This window comes from Gymnodraco acuticeps, unplaced genomic scaffold (genome assembly GCF_902827175.1).
Source record: "Gymnodraco acuticeps unplaced genomic scaffold, fGymAcu1.1, whole genome shotgun sequence".
NCBI classification, from domain to species: domain Eukaryota; kingdom Metazoa; phylum Chordata; class Actinopteri; order Perciformes; family Bathydraconidae; genus Gymnodraco; species Gymnodraco acuticeps.
In genome coordinates, this window is record NW_022989985.1 from 4,966,271 (window position 1) to 4,989,274 (window position 23,004).

The 23,004-nt window shown below is 41.6% G+C and overlaps 1 protein-coding gene across 6 annotated transcripts in view; it reads left to right on the forward strand.

Moving 5' to 3' along the window:
* Window positions 1–23,004, forward strand: part of fam172a (family with sequence similarity 172 member A) — a 150,659-nt gene that overhangs the window by 5,516 nt on the left and 122,139 nt on the right. For all 6 annotated transcript variants that reach the window (XM_034212534.1, XM_034212537.1, XM_034212539.1 and 3 more), the window contains exons 4-6: window positions 969–1,069; window positions 11,522–11,587; window positions 13,443–13,634. In XM_034212534.1, the coding sequence (XP_034068425.1) occupies window positions 969–1,069; window positions 11,522–11,587; window positions 13,443–13,634 (359 nt within the window). The remainder of the gene's footprint in view (window positions 1–968; window positions 1,070–11,521; window positions 11,588–13,442; window positions 13,635–23,004) is intronic.

Sequence of the window (23,004 nt, forward strand, 5' to 3'; positions counted from 1 at the left end):
TAAGAGGAGAGCTTCGTTCAGCTGTGAGTTTGATTACAATCTGAGTAGTCTTTCATGGAGTTGGAGGGTGCAAGGTCTAGATTGTAAATACTTAAGCCTAGTGACACGTACTGTATGACAAACACTGGTCGCGTGTGTGTGTGTGTGTGTGGTGTGTGTGTGTGTGTGTGTGTGTGTGTGTGTGTGTGTGTGTGTGTGTGTGTGTGTGTGTGTGTGTGTGTGTGTGTGTGTGTGTGTGTGTGTGTGTGTGTGTGTGTGTGTGTGTGTGTGTGTGTGTGTGTGTGTGTGTGTGTGTGTGTGTGTGTGTAGTGTGTGTGTGTGTGTGTGTGTGTGTGTGTGTGTGTGTGTGTGTGTGTGTGTGTGTGTGTGTGTGTGTGTGTGTGTGTGTGTGTGTGTGTGTGTGTGTGTGTGTGTGGTAAGCTGGTTAGGATGATTGGCTGTTGTCTCAATTGCATCCTCAAAGGAATTGCAAGGAACAGTTGTTGTTGTGGCTAATTCATGCCAGGGTACCTTTCTCACACCTTCTTAGGTCTTAGAGATTTCAGGTAAAAAAAAAAAGAAATGTAACGACATGTACTGGCCAACTGTAGAGAGAGACATTGACAAACTAAAAGAGGAAGTGGAGAGGCTTTAGATGATTGAAAAAGAGGAGAGAGGGAAAGAGAAGTTTTGCCATACCAGCTGTCCAGCACTGGCCTGCCAGACTACCCAGAAGGCCGTTGGAGTCGTGACTGGAAGAACGTTGCTGAATCCACAGGCCTTGGACCCGCCAGACGGGGTGGTTGAGGTAGGAAGGTGAGAGAGAGGAAGCTTAAGGACCACCAGAGGAAAAAGGAGAGAGATAGAGAAAAAAGTTTGCAGGTTCAGTCAGAAGTGGTAATCCATCCATTACTCGCACAAACACAAATAAAGGTATCCATCATAATTACAGATGTTTTAACCTTTTTCATTCTATCTTTTGCACACAGATGGCCAGCTCAGACATTTAAAAACCGGAGAGCCGTTTGTGTTCAATGCCAGAGAGGATCTCCACCGCTGGAACCAGAAACGCTATGAAGCTCTTGGAGAGGTAACACAAATCTTTTTTTTTTAAGCTTCAAATAAGAAATCCAAAGGTCAGCAGCTTTGGTCTCAGCTTCTGGGTCAGTTTTTGTCTGTCCTGTCCAGTTTTTCTTCACACCTCGTAAGATACACTTTATTACCGATTGACCAGTGTTTGTGTTAGAAAGAAACGGGTAAGAATTCCCTCTCTAATATCCCTCTTTACTATTTATTTTCCTGGGAAAGAACCTCCCTTGAGCAAGTGTGCAGTTTGTGTGAGGAGCGAGCGCTGGGTTGAGTGAAAGAGAGAAAGGGGGCTGTGCCGACAGCGAACAGCTTTCAGGAGAGAGGAACCAGCGCAGAATACATGCGATTCGGGCTCACGGCAAAACTCGCTTTAGTAATCGATAAGCAGAATCTAAATATGAATGTTTTATTTACTTTTCCATTTTAACACGCCTATGTGTCATTCATTTCTGTACTTGAGGTACTGTTATTCTATAGAAAACAAGTATAGTCTTTTGGCATTGACTTGGTATCAAGGTAGTGGTTGTTGTGCAAACAGGACTGGTCTGAATGGGACAGGAAAAACATGAATTCCTACAACTTTTAAAATCATGTCATCACATTTTTACGAATTCCCTAATGCTCTTGTGGAGTTTTGTTGTCGTCCAACCACATCACCATACATCCTAACATACACCAGTTCAACCCTAATTCACTCCCACAGTACCAGCACATGGAATATGCATTAAGATAACGAGACAAATGTTCTTTTGTAATCATTTTTTTTATTTGCATCCCCTGCTATGTTGCTTTTAATTGTGTGTGTTCTTTGAAGTTCAAAGCAAAGTGATAGACCCGTTTGTGGGATTACCTCGGTGTTTTTATTATTTCTAATGCAGGTATACAGTAGCTCCTTTGAGAGCCAGACTTCTGTGAACGCTTTTTTTCCTCGTCTCTCTTCTTTTGCCTGCTCTGGCACTATCCACCAGCATCTGAAAAGGCTGTGGAAACAAACATTTGGTAGCATCCAAGCTGAGGCCCTGAAAGAACAGACACACATTTAAACTAACTGAACTCAGGCATCGCAGGGGGGCAAAACAATTTGAGCAACTAAATAATCATCAAGCAGGATGTATGCTAATTGTATTCATCTTGCGAACGACAGAAGCATCTTCTTTAGAGAAGACAAAAGAAAACGGTGTCAATCAGTGTGTATGTGTAATGAGAACAGAGAGTGGATGAGTTGTGCTACAGATTTAACTGGCCCGAAAAAACCTGCATAAGCAGAATTATCTGTCTGTTGTTTTTAGGCCACATGTGATTCAAGACGATGAATATTGTACCTCTTTTTTTTTTTTACAGCTTTGCAAGTACAAATGCATTATTTTTGCTGGTATGAAATATACCCCATTATAAATAGAAACAGCTGCTGAAATGTATGCATTCCGTTGTAAAGTGTGTTATGTCGCTTAGTCGGCCCCTGTACGTTTAAGTTTAATAAAGTTTTTCACACAAGCGTATCGGCATGCTTTCTTCTGCGTACGTCTGTATGACACATGCAGATGTATTTGTTTCTTTAAAGTTCTCCCTCTACTGTTGTCTGTCTGTTCTATCATTCCTCTCTATTATTTCTGCCTCGAGTGAGTCTGGCAGATGTCATGAGGGTAAATGTAAGTCCTCTATTTATTTGTCGTATGCGCAACGATTACAGTGGAGCAGTTGTTGACAATGAACACTTCCTCCAACAATTTGTTTTGAAAATGTATAAAAGGAGAAAACACAACATTTAAAATCACAGCCTTCACAACATGTTGAAGTAGTTAAAACGGGAATACAATATAACAATTAAATAAAAACTAATTATAAGATAGAATATAGAACAAGCCATTCTGTAGACAGGCATGTTATGGGCAAACAGAATCCACAACACACCCACACGCCGTCCATCAACCTGCCACCTGAGACAGTCTGAAAACTAGCCACAATTCAGCTTGAAAGCTGTGTGAGATGGCACAAGGACGCGCACTCATGTGTTTGCCCCTGGCAGTATGAATGGAAGGGCATCCTCATTGCCCCCGAATGTTCACTCACATTCCTTTCTCTCTCTCCCTTTCACAACACTTGCTCCAGTCGTCCAGATAATTGTTCTCACCTGCTCTCTGATTAGCAGTTATTTATGTTCCTTTTTCATACGTTTCCGTACCCGTCCTACAAAACTACAATACATTTAAGCAGGTCTCTTATACGATTACTGTAAATAATTGGGATGATGTCTTGGGACCACTCTGGGTAGCGGTTATCTACTTTGAACTGCCTTCTGCTACTCAACAACTTTAACACGAACCAAACAGAATTGATGTGCAGACCCGTGTCATAAATTGTTACTGTACATTGCCATACTCGAGACAAGGGCATTCATGCTGAAGTCTTTGAACTCCACGGCACTCTGAAAATGTCTTCTGTCGGGGAGTTGTCTATCTCGACGAGATTTAAATGGACAGCTATCTCTTAATGACACCATAACTTTCCCAACACAAAACCAGTGAACTCCCAACCTGAGATACCTGAGAGGAAATACCTGTTGTTTTCTACCTGGGTATTATCCTGGTGCTAATCCTAATGATATGTGTTAGACTGTAGGTCACGTAACTATAAGCCTCGGGCAACTAGTAGACAGTCAAAGGTCTCCATAAACACAGACCACTAGCACCCCTCACATTTATAAATGAGAAATATAGTGCATTATAAGAACAGTATGAATTATGGAAAGGATCACGTCCAACACACCTTTCTGATCTCCGTAACAAACAGTTAAGACCCTTCAGATCTTCTCAGGCAGGTCTGCTTACTGTCAAAACTACACAAAGGAAAGCAGCAATCAGTTTTTATGCACAATATATTTTTGTTTATATCTGTTACTCAAACTCCCAAAAAAAACACAGTTCTTATAAAACAGGGTTTTATTTTGTTAAATTACATTTAGGACTACTTATTTAGATCTTCAAATGCACTTTTACTGCTTTAATGTCTACTTTTGCTCCCATTACATTATTTGATCTTATTTATACCTATTATTGTCTTTGTTTTAGTTCTTTCAAATATTTTTCTCTGACTTCTTTTATATCTCGTCCTTCTGCCTTTTTTGAATGGCATTGTTTTGAAAGTTGCTCTGTCCATCTCTGCCACGTATATATCTCCCCTCTCAGTGTCTTTATATCCTTTAGGACCTGTATTAGAGGACTGTGTGCGTGTCGGTTTGTGTGTCTGTGTACATGTGTGAGGGCTGGGGGGTGGCGGCTGTATTGTCAGACCCATCACAGCACCAGATGTCCAATTTGCACTTCAGCCTCGTCTGAATGGAGGAACGGAGAGAGAGAGAGCGAGGGAGAACGAGGATGTTGGTGTGATGGCCTCCAAGCAAAATAAATACATGGGGACAACATTTGGATAGAGCACGAGAGCCGTGAATCATTTATATTCTATTCAGAATGTCTGTTCATTTACTAAAAACTTGTTCTAAACTGGTCCCTTATATTAATGTCATGATGTTGAGAGATTTCTAGACGCTATTTTCACCAAGCCGCACTGATCAACTATGGATACCATGCCATATGTCAGCAGCCTAATATGTAAGCCATGTTCTACTAGCATGGAATAAGACAAAAATAAAGCTTATAAAGATGTGCAAGGCCCTGATGCCATTCCAAAAAAACCGCAGGAAAGGGTGAGGAGAAGAGCTTATCTTTTAAAAGTTGAACTTAAAGAGTCACTGTGATGGTGTTTAACACAGAATTGTACACAAAAGATCTGGGAAACAAATCTATATTGCAAAAGAAGGTCAGTAAAACAGAATGTAGATTGAACATATTCAACAGTTTGAATGTACCATTTGAATGCAGTGTACTGACTCAGTGCTAACATACAGTAGGAGAATGAAGTTAAACCATAAGCTCTGGCATGAAAACCTTTGAAAGGCCTCAGGGAGCAGCTTATTATTAACTGTCTTAACTAAATTATTTCAAGGGAAAGGTAGCTTATTCCGGCTATATAGCCGTTTCTCCCTTTTTTTCCTTTGGTCAGCCTTCACTAAAGCTTTTTTATGTCTCTCTGTGCAGTCTGAAGGTATGGCAGTAGCATAAGAAAGGACATTAGAGCAGGACAAATAAGGATCCTACAAGTGAAATATCCCTTTATGTTCTGAGTGCTCTCCATAAAGAGTTTAAGCATCGACTTAGAAAGTATTTTTCTATGGTATTTCCATCCATCCCAGTTTAATGTATTCTTTACTCCGTTTTCTTATGATTCTGTTTTGTCATATTCAAACTAAAACAATACACAAACGAAGAGCCGACAGACTGCTTGTGTATAGCGTTGATCTTTGGCTCCGACTGTTATCGTAATGGCCGTATTACAGCTGCATACAGCAGTGTGACGGCGATGCTCAGTGCAGCGGGGTCACCTCAGCCTGTGTAGGTGTCAGTTGGAGTCTAATTCCTGTGATTCGGTGATGAATCTCTCTGATAGAAGACAAGCATAGGGTCTGGCCCAGATGGAGCTCTATTAAGCCGTTAATAAATGAGGATTCTTCTCTACTCTGCCTGCATCTGTGGAATGGAAGGCACTCACACATTTGTAAACTCACACATACACACACACACACACACACAGTCAGAATATTATAATGAAGAAAAGCTAGCCAGATGGCTGAATTAGAAAGCCGTCTCTCTCTCTCCCCTTTCCTCTCTGCCTCTTCATCCCTCTTTCTGTCTGTCTGTTTCTTACCCTCTCTGCTGTCTCTCTGTTATCTTTTTTTTTCTCTCTCTTCCTGTCTCCCTGTCTCCACATTATGGATGCTGGGCGTTGTCATAGCAGTGACCAGCTGGCCAAGGTGTTGCTGAAGTGCCCTTGAGCAAAACACTGAGGGGGAAAATAAACATTTCTCTATTTCTTTCTTTCTTTCTCTCACATTATATTATAAATGAGTTTATGGTACTCTATGGTGACTTGTGTTATTCCTCTACCATACCGTACGCATAAATTACAATATCATCTGCATACATTTGGATGTGAGTCCCCGGACAAACAATGTATGCAGTGAAACGTGCAGGATGTAATACTGTTGTGGAGAGTGTGTGGCCCACTCTTTAATGATTGTATTCTTGTGGAGATTTAGCTGCAATACTGTCCATTAAGCTAAAATAATGTATTTATTCACATTATTCACAATCTACCTATGTCCTTGCAGCAGTTTTTGTGTACGTGCATGTTAAACTTCAGATTATTCCGTACAATGTTATGTTCCTTTTCTTCACAGTTAAGCCCTTTTAGATAATCGGTATGAACCAAAAAGAGATGAATTACATGATTTAAGTTTTTGAGGTCTTGAATCAACTTTGAAGAGTCCTGGTGCAGTCATGAAGTGATGCGTCAGGTGACAAGTCTCTGTACTGTAGTTAAAGCATCAAGAGGCCCCATACCATTCGTGGGCCATTTTGTTGGGTAGCTAATGGGCTCTCTCTAAAGAGTGACTATAAATGACAGCTGTCTGCCCGGATTCACTGACTGCCATCATGTCTCCATTCCCAAAACACTTAAACACTTCCCCTGCAGCTTCTACTGTGAGCATGAAGGAGGACGCAGACACAATCGGACAAAAATGGTTACAGGGAGTAGGTAAGGTGGATTAGAGTTGATGAAAGAGAAGAGAATTGGAGTTGGGGATGGGTTGTTAGAAAAAATACAGGAGGCCTGATATTGCAGCGCTGGCATCTGTCGCTACCGCCGGCACCCAGGGTGGCATACAGTACTTTACTTTGAATTAGACCTCTGCCGGCTTCTCAGTTAACACCTGAGGAGGTCATTAGGATGCCATTAGGATGAGCAGTGCTGGGAGGTTGAGGGGGGATGAGAGGGAGGGGATATCTACACTAAGTGTAAACAGTCTGTCTGTCAGTCTGATAACTTTCTCTTCCCCTGGAGAGCCCTCTCTCCTCTGACAGAAGAGTGACAGAGACCTCATGGGAATTACACTAGTCTCTCTCTCTCCCCCCCTCTCTTTGTTTCCTACACGGCCTGACAGATCACACATTCACAACAATAGGCTCTATTTTAAAACCACTTTTGGTCGGGTACACAAGGCTGACTTAAAATAAACAACCTTTCTATTGCCTTATGCTCTCTCTCATTTTCACAGTCTCTCTTTCTGAGTATGCTTTGCTGCATTGTTGGGGGGATTTTCTTCTTCCCCTCTATTCTCTGGAGAAGAAGGAATGCTTTCCTGGGTGCAGTCAGTGATACGGCATGAACAGCTCTTTCAGTTTCATTATATAAACAGCTTTGATGCCTCTTCTTGCTCTCTGGTTTCTATAGCTAAGTGGCTTTTGGAGGGGGCTCTGGACTGCAGAGTTAAGAGATAGGTGTGTCTGTACATGAGTTTCTTGTGTATATGTGCTGCTGTATGGAGTTTATTTGTGCACAGGGCTGACTCTAAGATAGTTTGATCAGATAAGGCATTTTATGCACCAATGAGTAGCCCAATTGTTCCAATTACAACTCAAACGAGCTGTTTTTCAAACCGCTCAGTAGCTCTGACTGTGATCACTTAAAAATGTGTTTTTAAACTATTTCATGTTTATTTTCATTGATTGTATTTGTGATTACTAGCATTCATTTTGTCTAGAGTCTAAAATCCACCTCGATGCAACTTACGGTAACTCTGATAAACTTCAGGTCATGTTTTCCTCCCCTGTAACTGCATCAAGTCTTTTTCTCATACTCCTCACTATTTACTCCTCATCCCTTTTTGTCTTTTTCACTTCCTGTCCATTTTCTCTACTCCTTGCATTTGTTTTTCGTTAGTGCCTTGGAAAGATAATCACCCTATCGCCTTAGGTGCGCTCACTCAAACCAGGCATGACTGTTGTAATCAGAACGAGAGCGCACACAACAAACACACGTCGTGCACACATGAACTGATACATACTGTATGCACACATATTATGGGAGGTATCTCTGTGGTTTGAAAACATATCAACTTGCAGCCACAATTAAGCATTAACGGTTTGGCATGGTGTGCGAGGAAGAGTGAGGAAGAGATTGTTACGGGGATGACCAGAGGTTTGCGAGAAGTTGATGTCAAAGCCCACCTACTTGGAGGCCTTTCACAGAGGCCTTGTACTGTACTGTTCTCTCCCCATCCTCCCCTCCTTCACGCTCCCTCTCCTCTCAGCTGTTCACCGCAGTGGGAGCTGGCACACACTTCTGGCTCCTGGGGATTGCTTTTCCATGTCTCCCTTCTTGTCTTTCTTCTTTCCTCCCACTGAGCCCTCCTTTAAGTCTCTTCCTTCCTCCCTGATCCCACTTGTCTTGCTTCATCGCCACAATGCTTCCTCTACACAAACAAACCACAGACACAGAGGTGACCTCAGCCGCAGAAGGTCTTTTTCAGACTCTCCCACCGCAGCTCTCACAGTTGTTCAGAATGTTTGCTGTTGTTCGAGGATACCTCATCACCTGGCTATCCTAGCAGACCATACATTTCAAATTGTATCTGTTTTTGCTTTTTTTTATTATATATATTGAAAGCTGACTTTGTCTCTCTAGTCTAGAGAGCTTCGCAAAGGCTCTTTCTTGGTCATGTTGAAACCATATCTGGTCAGCCTGAATAATATTACATAGTTGTTTCAGATAAGAAAGACGTTGTAAGCATGTTTATGGCCATTCAACCTTTTGATTGAATTACATTATTTAGCTTTTATCTCTCCTCTCCACTCTTTTTTAACTACCCTCCATTTCCTTCCCTTCTCTTTGTGTCTTAATATTATTTTCCAAATCCACTCCTCACGCTTCTCCAAACGTCGCATGTAAGCCTCCTGCAGGCATTTAATTAAAGCACTAATAACACATTGGTAATTAGGTGACAAAGAGGCTTTTCTTATTGTACCGATCAGCTGCTGAGACTAGTCCTCAGAGGCCCACACAGAAGGTGTGTGTGTGTGTGTGTGTGTGTGTGTGTGTGTGTGTGTGTGTGTGTGTGTGTGTGTGTGTGTGTGTGTGTGTGTGTGTGTGTGTGTGTGTGTGTGTGTGTGTGTGTGTTGTGTGTGTGTGTGTGTGTGTGTGTGTGTGTGTGGGTGTGTGTGTGTGTGTGTGTGTGTGTGTGTGGTGTGTGTGTGTGTGTGTTTATTTTCTGCATTGTATGCCTCAGCTCTGAGTCTATCCCATTTAAAAAATAAATAAAATAAAGTACAGTAGACCACTGGTATTGTTTCTTTTCAACACTTACTTTTGATTTTGTTTTCCCAACTGCAGGTTTCAGGTATACAGATGACCACACAGCCTATATATACATTTAGATATAAGATTTGAATGTATGATCTACAGCACATATGTCAAACTCAAGGCCCGGGGCCAAATCAGGCCCGTGGTGGATTTAATTTCAGCCCGCAGGATAATTTCTAATTACTATTAGATCTGGCCCTCCGGTATATTGCACGCACACCTTCACTCAATCCTGAGGGTTTCCTCAGCTCAGAGCCTGAGCCCAAACATTGATGAACTTGCATCCAAGATGAGATGCCAAGTATCTGGCTTAAACTAGCATCACAAAGCAGCACACTGAGTTTACTTGGATGTTTCCTTCTGCACTTTTTTTCTTGCCACAACAGGGCATGTTTGTTTTGTTCTTTGAGGGAAATAGTTTTTTTGAAGCTGTTGTTGGCCTGTGGAAAAATGTAATCATAAGAAATGACTCTGGAAAAGCTGCAGATAGAGCCATAAGAAATTAATGCAACTGATTATTTAATGTTTAATGTTGTTTTTATAGGCAATCACTTAAGCTTTGTTAGTTCCAGGTTTAATATGTGCAATAAGTTCATTTCAATACGTTTTGCAATAAACATTGAACAAGTCCGGCCCTCGACTAGTACCCATTTTTTTAAATTTGGCCCACTGTGTATTTGAATTTGACACCCCTGATCTACAGTATCCGTTGTTAAGAACAAATGCATTTACACCATTAAACTTTTCTTTCGACTTTTTCTCTCTTTTCTTGTTCCCTATTAGTCTCTCTGCTTATTCTATATCAGATGGTTTCCGAGCCACCTGAGGCACTGAACAAATAACGTATTGCAAATGACATTTCCTGTGAGGCTTATTGATGTCATTAAACACTAGCATACTGAGGTGCAGAATCATTTTAGTCTTCATCAGACTGCCTGACATTTTAGTGAATTAGCTGTTGGAGGTTTGGTTGGTTGGGATGAGGTGGTGTTGTTTTAGCTCCTCCAGCATTGTTCCTCCTTCACAGGGTCAAATGGTGGAATCGATCGTCTCATTTGGCCTGTCTGCTGGCCTTTGATTGGCTGTCATAATATGTGTCTGGTGCATAATGTTATTCTTGCATGTGTTTCTGCTAGGGAGTTAATCAAGTTAGAATTGAGTTTCATTCAACAATAAAAAAGCATTGCAAGATTGTGATTATTGTGAGAATTAATATTATATACATTCTTATGGTTAATGCTTTTGGTTTTGAATACGTTTTTACATTTTTACAGTTATGTGATGATTTTTATAATAAATCTGTTACAGTTACTGTTATAACTGATATGTGTTGGGGGTTTGATTACATCAAAATCTAACCAAAATAGGACTTCATCACTAGAGCAAGACAGCATGTTGGTCAGATCTCCTTGTGATCTATCCGCCCGCCCATCATTGTATTGTCATGACATGACCAGAACAAGGAGTCTATCATTTTACGTGTTTGTGAATCATCATCATAGCGACAATAGATCCCACACAGGTCAGTGCCAGCAGCCGTGTGGCCTGTCATCTATTATCACCGCTCCTCTGTCTTCCTCTCACAAGTGATCAAAAATGGAATCCGTTCCACAAAGCACTTCTCTCTAAACAGGATGTGGGGAGAAGAAAAGAAGGAAAGGAGAAATAAGGAAATGGAAAAGAAAGTTGTTAATGTCACTGAACCATGAAAGGCTTGGCCTGGGGTTGGAATGATTCGGTATACAAGGTTCTTTAGTGCTGTGGCTGTGGGGATAAACATAACTTACATCAGCCCTTCGCTTGTACATGAGATTTCCTCTCCTGGCACTTACAACCTCAACACTCTAACTGCACTGTGATTCACACACACACACACACACACACACACACACACACACACACACACACACACACACACACACACACACACACACACACACACACACGCAGTATGATCGAGGCCCTTTCAAGTATCTCATTTACACACACACACACAAACCAGAGGGCAAACAAGAGTTTGGATAGTATTTCTATTGTGTTTGTAAGCATGACAGTGCTCGCTATTACTTGTTCACACATACATGCAGAGTTTAGTTGGCTTTTGTTGGATGGATTTGTATCAACAGCAATACTAATTGCATTAGTGTTTTTATCAATGTAATGTTTGATTGTGTGTTCTGTGTTATTTTCTCCCCAGATCATCACGCAGTATGTTTATGAGCTGTTGGAGAAAAAGTGCAACATGACCAAACAAATCCTTCCGGTAAGTACCGAGAGTGAAAAGAGGCATTTTCCTCTTTGATTTATGCCCTTGAAGATTAAAGAGAGTATTTAAAAGGAAAATTGACGTAAATGCTTAGGCTTCAGAGTGCGATTATGATATTGAGTGTCCTGTTTAAAAAAATTAAGAAAAGAGGATTGTGAGGCATCAGCTCTCCTCATTCCCTATCAGTCTTTGTCTTTCTCTTTCTATCTCACTCAGTTTCTCTCTTTCCCCCTCTTTCTTCCCCCCCCTCCCCTGCCCACATCATTTGTGCAAAAGTGTCTCCTCAACAAATTAACTGTATTGTGACGTGTCATTTCAAAGGCACAGAGGCGCAGCATGCTGATGTTTAATCTGTTTTGCATTCATTCGCGCTGAAGGGGACTTTCTACTCTGCCATCATGGAGTTATTCTTTGCCCAGCTCATCCAGGCTCAGAGCGCACACTTGATCCCTTTTATTTGTTGTTGGAAGCATGTTTGTCTCTTTACCCCTCCCTCGCTGTTCTTGTTATGTTCATAAAAGTTGTGATCATTTTTCAGGCTGTGTTTATAGGGATGTTAGGCAGCACTGGTGTTTAGAAACATAGCAGAGTTAGCCCCGGCGCTAACAGTGTCCATAAATCACCAAGCCAGGGACTCAGCGCCTTTCATTAGCCCCATACACTTTTACTGGTTTATCTGCCTGGCCTATTTATCTCATTATGTATGTGTGTGTGTGTGTGTGTGTGTGTGTGTGTGTGTGTGTGTGTGTGTGTGTGTGTGTGTGTGTGTGTGTGTGTGTGTGTGTGTGTGTGTGTGTGTGTGTGTGTGTGTGTGTGTGTGTGTTTGTGTGTGTGTGTGTGTGTGTGTGTGTGTGTGTGTGTGTGTGTGTGTGTGTGTGTGTGTGTGTGTGTGTGTGTGTGTGTGTTGTGTGTGTGTGTGTGTGTGTGTGTGTGTGTGGTGTGTGTGTGTGTGTGTGTGTGTGTGTGTGTGTGTGTGTGTGTGTGTGTGTGTGTGTGTGTGTGTGTGGTGTGTGGTGTGTGTGTGTGTGTGTGTGTGTGTGTGTGTGTGTGTGTGTGTGTGTGTGTGTAGTGTGTGTGTGTGTGTGTGTGTGTGTGTGTGTGTGTGTGTGTGTGTGTGTGTGTGTGTGTGTGTGTGTGTGTGTGTGTGGGGGGGGGGTCCGTCCACCTGCGTGGCATTGAACTTGTGACCGCAGATTTTAAGAAGATTAACCACAGCCAAGTATAGGGAGAGGGAATGAGGGAGCAAAAGAGAATAAAGCTAAGATTTTCTCCCCCACTCGGCTCTCTTTGTCTGCTTGGATTAAGTTCTTGCAGCTGCCACCCATGGCTTTTATGGACAGTGTTTGTGTCCTTAGAGATTCTTCCAGGCATACTTGGGAGGGATGCAAAGGAGCATGGGATGTGGACGGAGCGCATGCATGCACATACACAACTCACTTACCTACTGAGCCTCTCTTTTAGTCCATATTACCTTCTGCTCACTGTTATTCGCACAAAAGCTGTTTCTAATGATGATTATTGATGAATATTGTACTGACGCTGCAGAACAAATTCGTTTTTCGTTTATTACAAAAGCCATTATTCATAATCATTCTTTGAAGAAGCAGATAACACAATTTGATAGTCTTCTGCATTTGCTACGTTTGCATGGAAACAGAAAATATGTGTTTTGATTGAGTACAATGTTCAAAAGTCTATGAAATCATGTTAAAACATTTTGAGTCCATACTGTAAACTAGATGAACACCATTGAAGAAGTATTCATTTTTTCTCATAAGAGATTTGTGGGTTTTACTACAATAGCAGTGTCACTTACTGACACACACAACCTGTGTTTTTCCTGAATGTTTAGGAAGAACGTACGGATGATGAACCCACCAGTTTTATCTACCTGAGCCCTGATGCCTTGTCCAACCCTTCGAAGCTGCTGGTGCTGATCCATGGCAGTGGCGTGGTGCGTGCCGGTCAGTGGGCCCGTAGACTCATCATCAACCAGGACCTGGACTCAGGGACCCAGATCCCCTTCATCACCAGAGCCATGGAGGTAGGGGACACAACACAAGAGGTTGAAGCTATTCTGTTGGTTGATTTGAACTTGTTTTCTGGTCTTTTGATCCAAGAGAGCACACTAAGGACACTGCATTTATGATGTGAAAAAAACGATTTATTGTGCTGCTAGTACTTAATTTAATCTTAACTTTTCTTGTTGTTGTTGTAGTAATATTAGTAGTAGTAGTTGCTACCAACAATACGTCAGTGCTTAGCCGAAACCAAACGTTTAAAAAGCAGTCATTTTGTGTTGCTCTGTGCTTTCGTATCTTAGACTCTGTTCTGCAGCGACTCATTTCAGTTCATTTTAGAAATAACACAAGTGTGGAGTGGAAATGAAACCTCTCCATGGTTTATATAAGACATAATATGATCTTTAAAAATGTTGCGCTCAACATCGTCTTGTTTTCGATAAAGTATACATTTATTCAAAGATGCAAACAAATAATGATACTCTTGAATAATACAATTGTGTAGTCCTCAACTCATAAGTGAGTCTTATATTGTTCTTGTTAGTGAAATGAAGCATATTCTCCAACTTGATTATCATTATACAAGAAAATGCATTCTCATGATGCATGAATCCTATTTAGTCTTGTGTATTGATTAGGGATGTAACGATACATCGAATATTGCGATATCGCGGTAAATAAATGTCTCAATACCGTCGTGAGACTGACAAAATCTTCTTTTTTTAATATATATATATATGTATTTTTTAAACCTTTATTCAACCAGGTGGTCCCATTGAGATCATCGATCTCTTTTTCAAGGGAGACCTGTCCAACATGGCAGCAAGTAGGTTACAACATGAACATAAAACAACAGATAACACAAAAGGACATCGTATTTACAGGGCTACATGTACATACCTAGAGACATTGACAAGTACCGACAGTATATTTATATCTCGCCCTGTCAATAAGCCTCACCTTCTTGGCAAAAACTGTATTGTTTTTGAAGTGGTGGAGAGACAATGCACAGTTTGACCCACTGCTGTCACCCATGGCCAAAGCATATCTCTGTCCCAGCAACATCAGTACCAAGCAAGAGAGTTTTTTCCACAGCAGGGGATATTGTAAACGCCCAAACATCCCAGCTTCTACCTAAATGTGGACATGCTCATATTCCTAAAAGATAACCTTGATGATGCTGAGTGAGTGAGTTAGAGTTGAGTTACTTGAAAAACTAAAGTGAAACTTGATTTATTCTATTGCAGGGTCTGATTATTATATTGTTGACACTTTAAAATACTACTATCCTTCTAAAATGCTGTACAAATCTATTTATTATTTAATAAAGAAAACAAATTCAAGTAAAAAAAAAAAGAAATTCACATTTTTCCCCTTTATTTTTCAATATCGTGATAAATATCGTACCGTGGACTTTGTATCGCGATATTATCGTACCGTGAGTTTTTGGTATCGTTACATCCCTAGTATTGATGTGTAACTGAGCTGAGAGAAGATATAATGTAATGTATTTACTTTTCCTACCATATGATCAGACGCATGTTTGTCAGCAAGCTAGAGGTGACTGTGCCTTTCTTATTATTTGACACCCCATCTCTGTGCTCATTTGTCAGCCTGGCCACAACTACCTGTGTAATTTCATCGTCCTCCTGTTCAAATTGACTTAGGGGGGATCCTGCTCTCCCTCTCCTCTTGTTCCCTCGTTTGGTCAATCTGAATGCCATAAAGACTTTCACTGCTGTGTAAAGCTTGCTCCTGCTGTGTACAACAACAGGAGAGGTTTGGGCTGTGTGTGTGCAAAAGAATCATTCGGCTACCCAGAGAGTGTCTTTGAGTTACAGTTACCCTGGCTGGTATTACAGTTGGAGAAGGGTTGCTGCCGAAAGCCAAAGTGACAGCTTAGATATAGAGAACACTGTGTAGTGCGAGTGTTGCTCATTCATCATAGTAAACAACAAATTCTGTTCCTACACCCTGACAAATCATCATCCAGGCATTAACCACACACAGGCCTGGTACTCTGAGTCTGCTCTGGAAAGACAGGCACGGTCAATTCATTCTGTTGGCGTCGATTACAGGCATGATTGTAGTTCATTATGTCATACTATGAAATTTGGGTGGATGTAGTTTTGAAGCGCATTGTAAAGGAGTTACAGCTTCTACACGAAAAATGTAAGGTTTTAATTGAGACAAAGGTAACAAATAAATACAATTAAACCTATGAAACATGTTTGATCAAAAACTCAAAAATGAATGACAGCTCAGTGAGATGACAGCTCTGTGACACAACCAATACAGACATCAACATTCACAATCTATATTAAGAGGACCATCCCATGATAAAGCAGGTTTGTGAAGAGAACACCTGAAGGATAGCCAATTAGCCATTATTGAAGTGTCAGTGGATAGAATCCCGCAGCTCTAGAGTGGCATTGGCAAGAGATATCACGTTTCTCTCTCAATGTTACATGCCATCAGCTGATTTTGATGATTAGTTCCCACTCATGCAGAGAAGGACCAGCTAAACAGGATGATAATCAAAACTAGTGACAAGCTGCACACTCATCAGCAGTGCCCATTATACTCTAGTTATTCAGTGGGCTATTTTCAGTGGATACTGGGGCGCAGTATGCTCAAAATGTGCACCACGCTCAATATATGCACCACATGACTAGTCAACACTATAAAACAATGACAATTCAAATTACTGACATTTATTCAATAATGTACAATCACATATCAGTATTGGCACGTTATTTTGACAATGCTATATAGGATATTTGACATAAATGTTCCTAAAATCTTTCATATTTAACATGACGCTGTTACACATTTCACATTTTTTCCTATATAATTGTGGAAAGCATGCGAGAAAGTTATTCATTCATTGTATGGGATCTCTTAAGTCAAAGTTTATAATGAGTTCTTTCCAGGTCAGCCAAGTGGGTAGCTGACACCCAGCATGTTTAAACTCCTTGTGGGAAGAGAGGTGCAGCAGAAATTGTGAGGATGTGATGTCTGAAACTTTGCAAAAAGCAACCGTATATACCATTGTTATTTTACTAAATATAAAACATTAATGATTGGAAGGAGGTGGTTAAATCAAATCAGTTCAGTCAATCAGTTTAAGCCAATATAAAGTTAAGCATTTTAATTATAACTATATATAATTATTGTCCCCTTACTTCCAGACATGGGAAAGTACAACAGTTAACTTTACTATTGCTGCTTCTATGGCTATCATCATCATCATCATCATCAATATCTCCACACATTAAGTCCACAGGTGCATATCATGTCAAGTTCAACGGGACTAACAGGAGTATTTCTGGGACATTCAGGAAAAGCCATGGAGAAGGAAAGTGACAAACAATAGAAACACATTTTATAACACCACTACATTCAAAGAAAGTAACTAGAAAGACATTGTTGATATCCAATGTGAGAATTGGCAGCAGTGGGATATTCCTGTAACCAAACTGTCATCAAAGATTGTATTAAAACACATTTGTAATTCATTCTGACGCTGTTTGACTGTGTGAGAGCAAGTCTGGCACCGTGACAATTACACTGTATTTTTTATTTAAAACATTTAGTTAAGTGCAGTGTTGGGTCAAATGTTGACTTTTGAGTATACTGTTTTTTCTAATTTTTGTATGAGGCTCCATTTTCCACAAGTGTTTTGTGGCAAGAATCAGTTGCCTCGAGTGCAGCTCATGTGAAGTTACTCATGGGAAGTTGATTGGAATTCAAAGCCTGCAGCGAAGGGTCAACTGGAGTGCATTTGGCAAATATAGGGGGAGCTTGTGGCTTTGCAGAACTCATGAGCAACACACACATACACAGATAAGACTCACTACTAATTTAGCGTGTGTGTGGGTGTGTCTTGGTCTTTGTGTGCGTGTGTGTGTGGAAACAGTGCAATTCTCGCTTGCACACACCTGTGTCAAAGCACCACTCTGAAATTCTTAGCCATGTTCCTCGGAAGTTCGAGTCAGCCTTTCCTCTCTTCCGATGGAAAAAAAGTAGCTGATTGTGCAAGTTAATCAGGCAGGCCCCTTTACGCAACACACACACATACATTCACTGGGCTATTTTCGAGGCAGCATGTCTCTTGCGCACCATTTGCACCCGATCACCGATGTCTGCTTCTCATATACACCATGCTCTTGTCTTCAGATGTCACAATCTTTGTCATGCTTGGTGTTAAAGGTAAGTCTTAAATATGAGATCGCAGACGTTTGCACAGCACACAGAGAAAAACATACCAACACAGACATAAATGCAACACAGAGGATGTGCTTGTGGTAGTGTTGCCGGGTTAAGGGGAAACTTTGTGCTGTATGAGCAGGTCTCGTGCATGTTGTCTTTACCTGTATATGTGTGTGTGTGCACATGGAAGTGGTGCTATTCCCATAGCCCAGAGGTAAAATGACAGGTGAGAGGAGGATGCTCCAGCATCAACCAGTGAGTGGGGAAAAGAGGAATCTGAGATGGAAAGGGGGGTGGAGGGGTGCAGAGAGGGAGATGGGTTATGATTGGTTGGAAGAGGACAGAAGGAGTGGGGTACAGAGAGGATAGAAGCACGGAGAAAGAAATGAGAGGAAGACTAGGGAGTGACTGCAAATGGGGTGGGACTGGCAGAGGAGAGACGGGAGTTGAGAGAGAGAGAGTAGGCAGAAGGCAGGCTTCTGACAGCTCCACTACTGGGAGAGGGCCTCTTAATGACAGCTTATTCCTTCATGATTTCAATTCCTGACAGTCGACAGGTCTGCTTGTTGCATCATGGCAGCTGTATCATTACCTTCTGGCCCTGTCACTGCTCTGCATCCTGAGACTGAGATGGTGGAGGTGGAGGGTGGGTGCCGTGGGGATAAGGGAGAGGGAGAAAGAGAGGGAGGTTACAGTCAGAATAATTGAAGGAGGGATTATTGATAGGTGGGATCATTAGTTATTGTAGCTGTTGGAGTTAACAGTAGGACTTTATGTCCATACTGTAAGAAAAACAAATATTGTTGTGAGGCCTTAGCTTCATTTTTTTAGAACCTTTTTGGCTTTTACTTTCTTACTTTATGTCACTTCTTGACCTTTTTCCCTTTAATTGTCCTGCAATCGAAATGTTTCGGTTTTGAAGAAAACTTTAGTTCTTGGCCACAATTTAGTTAGAAAGCACAACAGTATTTATTTGGTCTAGAGGAAAAACAAAATGTTTACAAATGTTTCTAGATGAACTAGTGCCCGTTTAAAGCTACAAACGTGATTTCTGGAGAAGTTCAGTCCATTTGTTTTCCGATGTGAGAAATCTTCAGCTTGATTTTGTTATTTAAGTCATACTTTTAGATATATCAAATATGAATGAATTCATCCACAAATCCAAGCCTGACAAATCCACCACTTGTTAACTGCATAGACAAATGCACTCATGACACACAACCACACATTTCACACTGTCCTCAAGAACTACTTAATTAAAATTTGGAAATTGCTAATACAAAAACAGATCTATACCCCCTGTAATGTCCCCCCTTCTTCTCACCCCCCCCTTTTTCTTCATCTCCCTTGGTCTCCCCTTCTCTTGATAGTGAGTCAGGCTCGACATTGGAGCCCCACTGGAAAAAAAGAGGGGGTGTGGTGTTTTCAAAAGTGTGTCAAAAGCCTAGGGGTTTGTATCTGCCCAGAATTTCAATGGGAGGCTGAAAGGGGGCAGCGAAGCAGACAAACTCAAACACAAAAATCCTCTTTTAATTTTGGTCATGCTGCCCACCCTTGTCTTTTTTCTTTGTGTTTTTATAGCTAGATTATGTCCTCTTCAACATCAGCTGCACACTCTGCTTCTGCATGTGTTGTGTCACGGCCCTGCACGAAGTGAGGATCTCTCCTTCTCTCTCACTCTCCAATCACCAATCACCATTCTTCCTCCTCCTCCTTTCTCATTAGTTCCTCTAATGCCCCCCAAGCTGTGCGTTAACCTGTGTGTGTGTGTGTGTGTGTGTGTGTGTGTGTGTGTGTGTGTGTGTGTGTGTGTGTGTGTGTGTGTGTGTGTGTGTGTGTGTGTGTGTGTGTGTGTGTGTGTGTGTTGTGTGTGTGTGTGTGTGTGTGTGTGTGTGTGTGTGTGTGTGTGTGTGTGTGTGTGTGTGTGTGTGTGTGTGTGTGTGTGTGTGTGTGTGTGTGTGTGTGTGTGTGTGTGTGTGTGTGTGTGTGTGTGTGTGTGTGTGTGTGTGTGTGTAAACCAGCAATAACATTGTACATACGGTGTGTGTTCAGCCTATCTTGGGGCATCAGGTGGCTACAGAGGCCAGACAAGGTATCATTCTATCAAACCAGCCAGGTTTAGCCAGAGGACAATTTCTGTGTGTCTATGTGTGTATGTGTGTCTGTATAGGGGTCAAAAGATGTGCCTTCCTGCCTTGGCCTTGTAATAGTAGCCCTGCAAGCAACACACACACACATGCAGACTTCCACTCACCTCCAGGTGGGAAGGTCCCAGCACATCCCGCAGCTCAGATCAATGCACTTGACACCTTCAAAGGCGGGTGTGAGGCCTGGACTTGCTCTGGGGTTAAACCTCTTTTAAATAGTATCCCGCGGGAAGGCAGCTGTCAATATCCCACCATAATTACCGGGGCCAGGCTCGCCAAGGGCTCCGCTGCACAGGCCAAATTAAAAATTGATCAGAGGGAGAGAAAACATTATTTTGTGGTGGTATTCCCTGTCCTAACAGCACTGCTGCTGCCGTATGTGAAATCTCATCAATTGAGGTCCGAGCAAGATATCTAGAGAGCCATTTATTTATCTACCTGCCCCCCCCCCTCGTCCAGATGAACAATCGAGTGTTGTTGTCCCTGTTGCAAAAAAAAAGCATTTGCATATTAAGTGTCTTTCCATGTGCACATCCATATGTGTGTTTCTCTGCATGTAGTGCGTGTGTGTGTGTGTGTGTGTGTGTGTGTGTGTGTGTGTGTGTGTGTGTGTGTGTGTGTGTGTGTGTGTGTGTGTGTGTGTGTGTGTGTGTGTGTGTGTGTGTGTGTGTGTGTGTGTGTGTGTGTGTGTGTGTGTGTGTGTGTGTGTGTGTGTGTGTGTGTGTGTGTGTGTGTGTGTGTGTGTGTGTGTGTGTGTGTGTGTGTGTGTGTGTGTGCGTGTGTGTGTGCATACTGTATGAGCATGCAGCTGATTGTTATGTTCTCCAGGTAATCGAGCATCATCCGCTATCTGTGGTGTGTGTGTGTGCGTTCACGTGTGTGCACGTGTGTGTGTGAGAGCACCTTGTAGCAGTATATTGATTGTGGTCTCATTGAGTTTTTCTTGGCAGGTTGCCTTTATTTGTCAGTCAGAGAACGATATGAAGAAGATAAGTCCATCCTCAGGCTTCCTCAGGATAACATACAGGCTTTTGTTTCACAAGACACTGATAAATGAGAACAACAGTTTACAATGGGTTTGAGGTTTTTTAAAAACACACTGTAGGTAAAAGGTCATAGCACGCGGTTGTTATCATTGTTTTCTTTTTGTCATTGGTGTAGTTGGACATATTATTTGCATTTTGCATTAAGCCCTATTTAAGAGGGATTTTCTTTTGGGAGGTCCTGTAATTTTTGGAATTACAAGTCGCATCTGAAATGTGCATCCACCGCAGATCTGCCTAATACATAAACGTTTTAGGGGGAACATGCATTTAGACATTTTCTGGTTGGCCTAAGAGCAAACATTCAAGGGAAAACAGCAAGTGTTAATTAGTGTTGATTGGCTTCCATAAACACATGAAGTGGATTTTTAACACTTTCAGAGTTACAGTAAATTAACTCTGGCAATTCTACAATGCAGATATCATTTATTTGTAATAAAGTACCTCTGGACTTACACACATACTGTTGCATATGCATGTTCCATTAAAGTATTCCTCCCCTACAATGAATCTATTTGAATAGTGTGACTTCAAACATAACACTTTAGATCAGTTGTTCCCAAAGTTGTTGCTGCAGAAATCCGGCTGCTATAAAAAGACACCGGGGATTAGGCAGGATTTGTTACAAATTGTTGATACCATACTATCACATTTTTACTATGAAATTCTCAGCTTAAAGGGGTGCATGTGAGTGTGTTTGTGTGTACATCCACAGTTTAAACTAGTTTGGGAAATTACTGCTGTAGATCCGAAAACGTTTACTCTCTGAATTATGCACACATATACTGTGTTTACACTTAGTTGAAAAAGATATGTGTCAGTTTCCAGGCTGCTCACGCCGCCATGCTGCTTGGGGGATGAGAGGATGGAAAAAACAAGATGATGAAAAACAAAAGAAAATGAGAGAGGAAGACTTTGATCTAATTGGCAAACACTATTTGGAAGAGAACATTTTTCAGCCCATGTGTGATAATTGACTTAATTTTTTCTCTTGAAATTAACAAATTATACTATCAAAAAGGATTTTTCTCTGTGTGTGTATGTGTGTGTGTGAGGTGGGTAGTAGGTCATCTCCAGCTGCCGGCAGTGTGTGTGCGTCCCAGTGGGAAGGTCTTGTTTAGTCTCTCTTCCAGAGGGCCCCAGGCAGTGTGTGGTGGATACCTCTTCACTCTCTCACTGGGAACACTTCTCTATGGCCAATACTCACACACTTTCCAACACACACATTCACACACACGAACAAAAAAATCAGATGCACACGCTAGAAAACTCCTGTACAATATTTTGTACCATTTGTCAACCTGTTCAGCAACGGTTCACCGTCTGACAGCAAAAACGTTATTTGGCTACAGGTGGATGGATGTACCATATGTGTTTGAGTCTGTTGATATTACATGCAGACACACACACACACACACACACACACACACACACACACACACACACACACACACACACACACACACACACACACACACACACACATTTTACATGTATTCTTCATCGCAGCAGGTTTGCAGAGGTTAAAAGTGCTTTTACAAGAGGAAATTGAGTTTCGCGCAAAGCTAGTGGTGAGTGGAAAGGTGACCCACTGTGAATTTGGACTACACACACACACACACACACACACACACACACACACACACACACACACACACACACACACACACACGTACGTACAATCAGCCACTGAGCATCTCATAGGGTCAAAGTTGAAACCTGCTGTAAGCTCTCCAGTGCCAGTGTCATGCTCCTGGACTGTGTGTGCCACTCTTTGATCGATGAGAGGAAACTCTGTGCTTAAATAGGGGTTACCAGGGTTGCAGGGGGTACACTGGGGTTAGAGGCAAACAAAAACAAATCTTTCAACTAAGTGTTTTAGTTCCAACTTTGTGGTTAGAAATTAAAGTAGATGCTGTAGGGCTGCTGTCGTTTTCCTGTAAACATTAAAACTTAGTTTTGGAAACTGATTTGTTTTCATATAGTGTAAT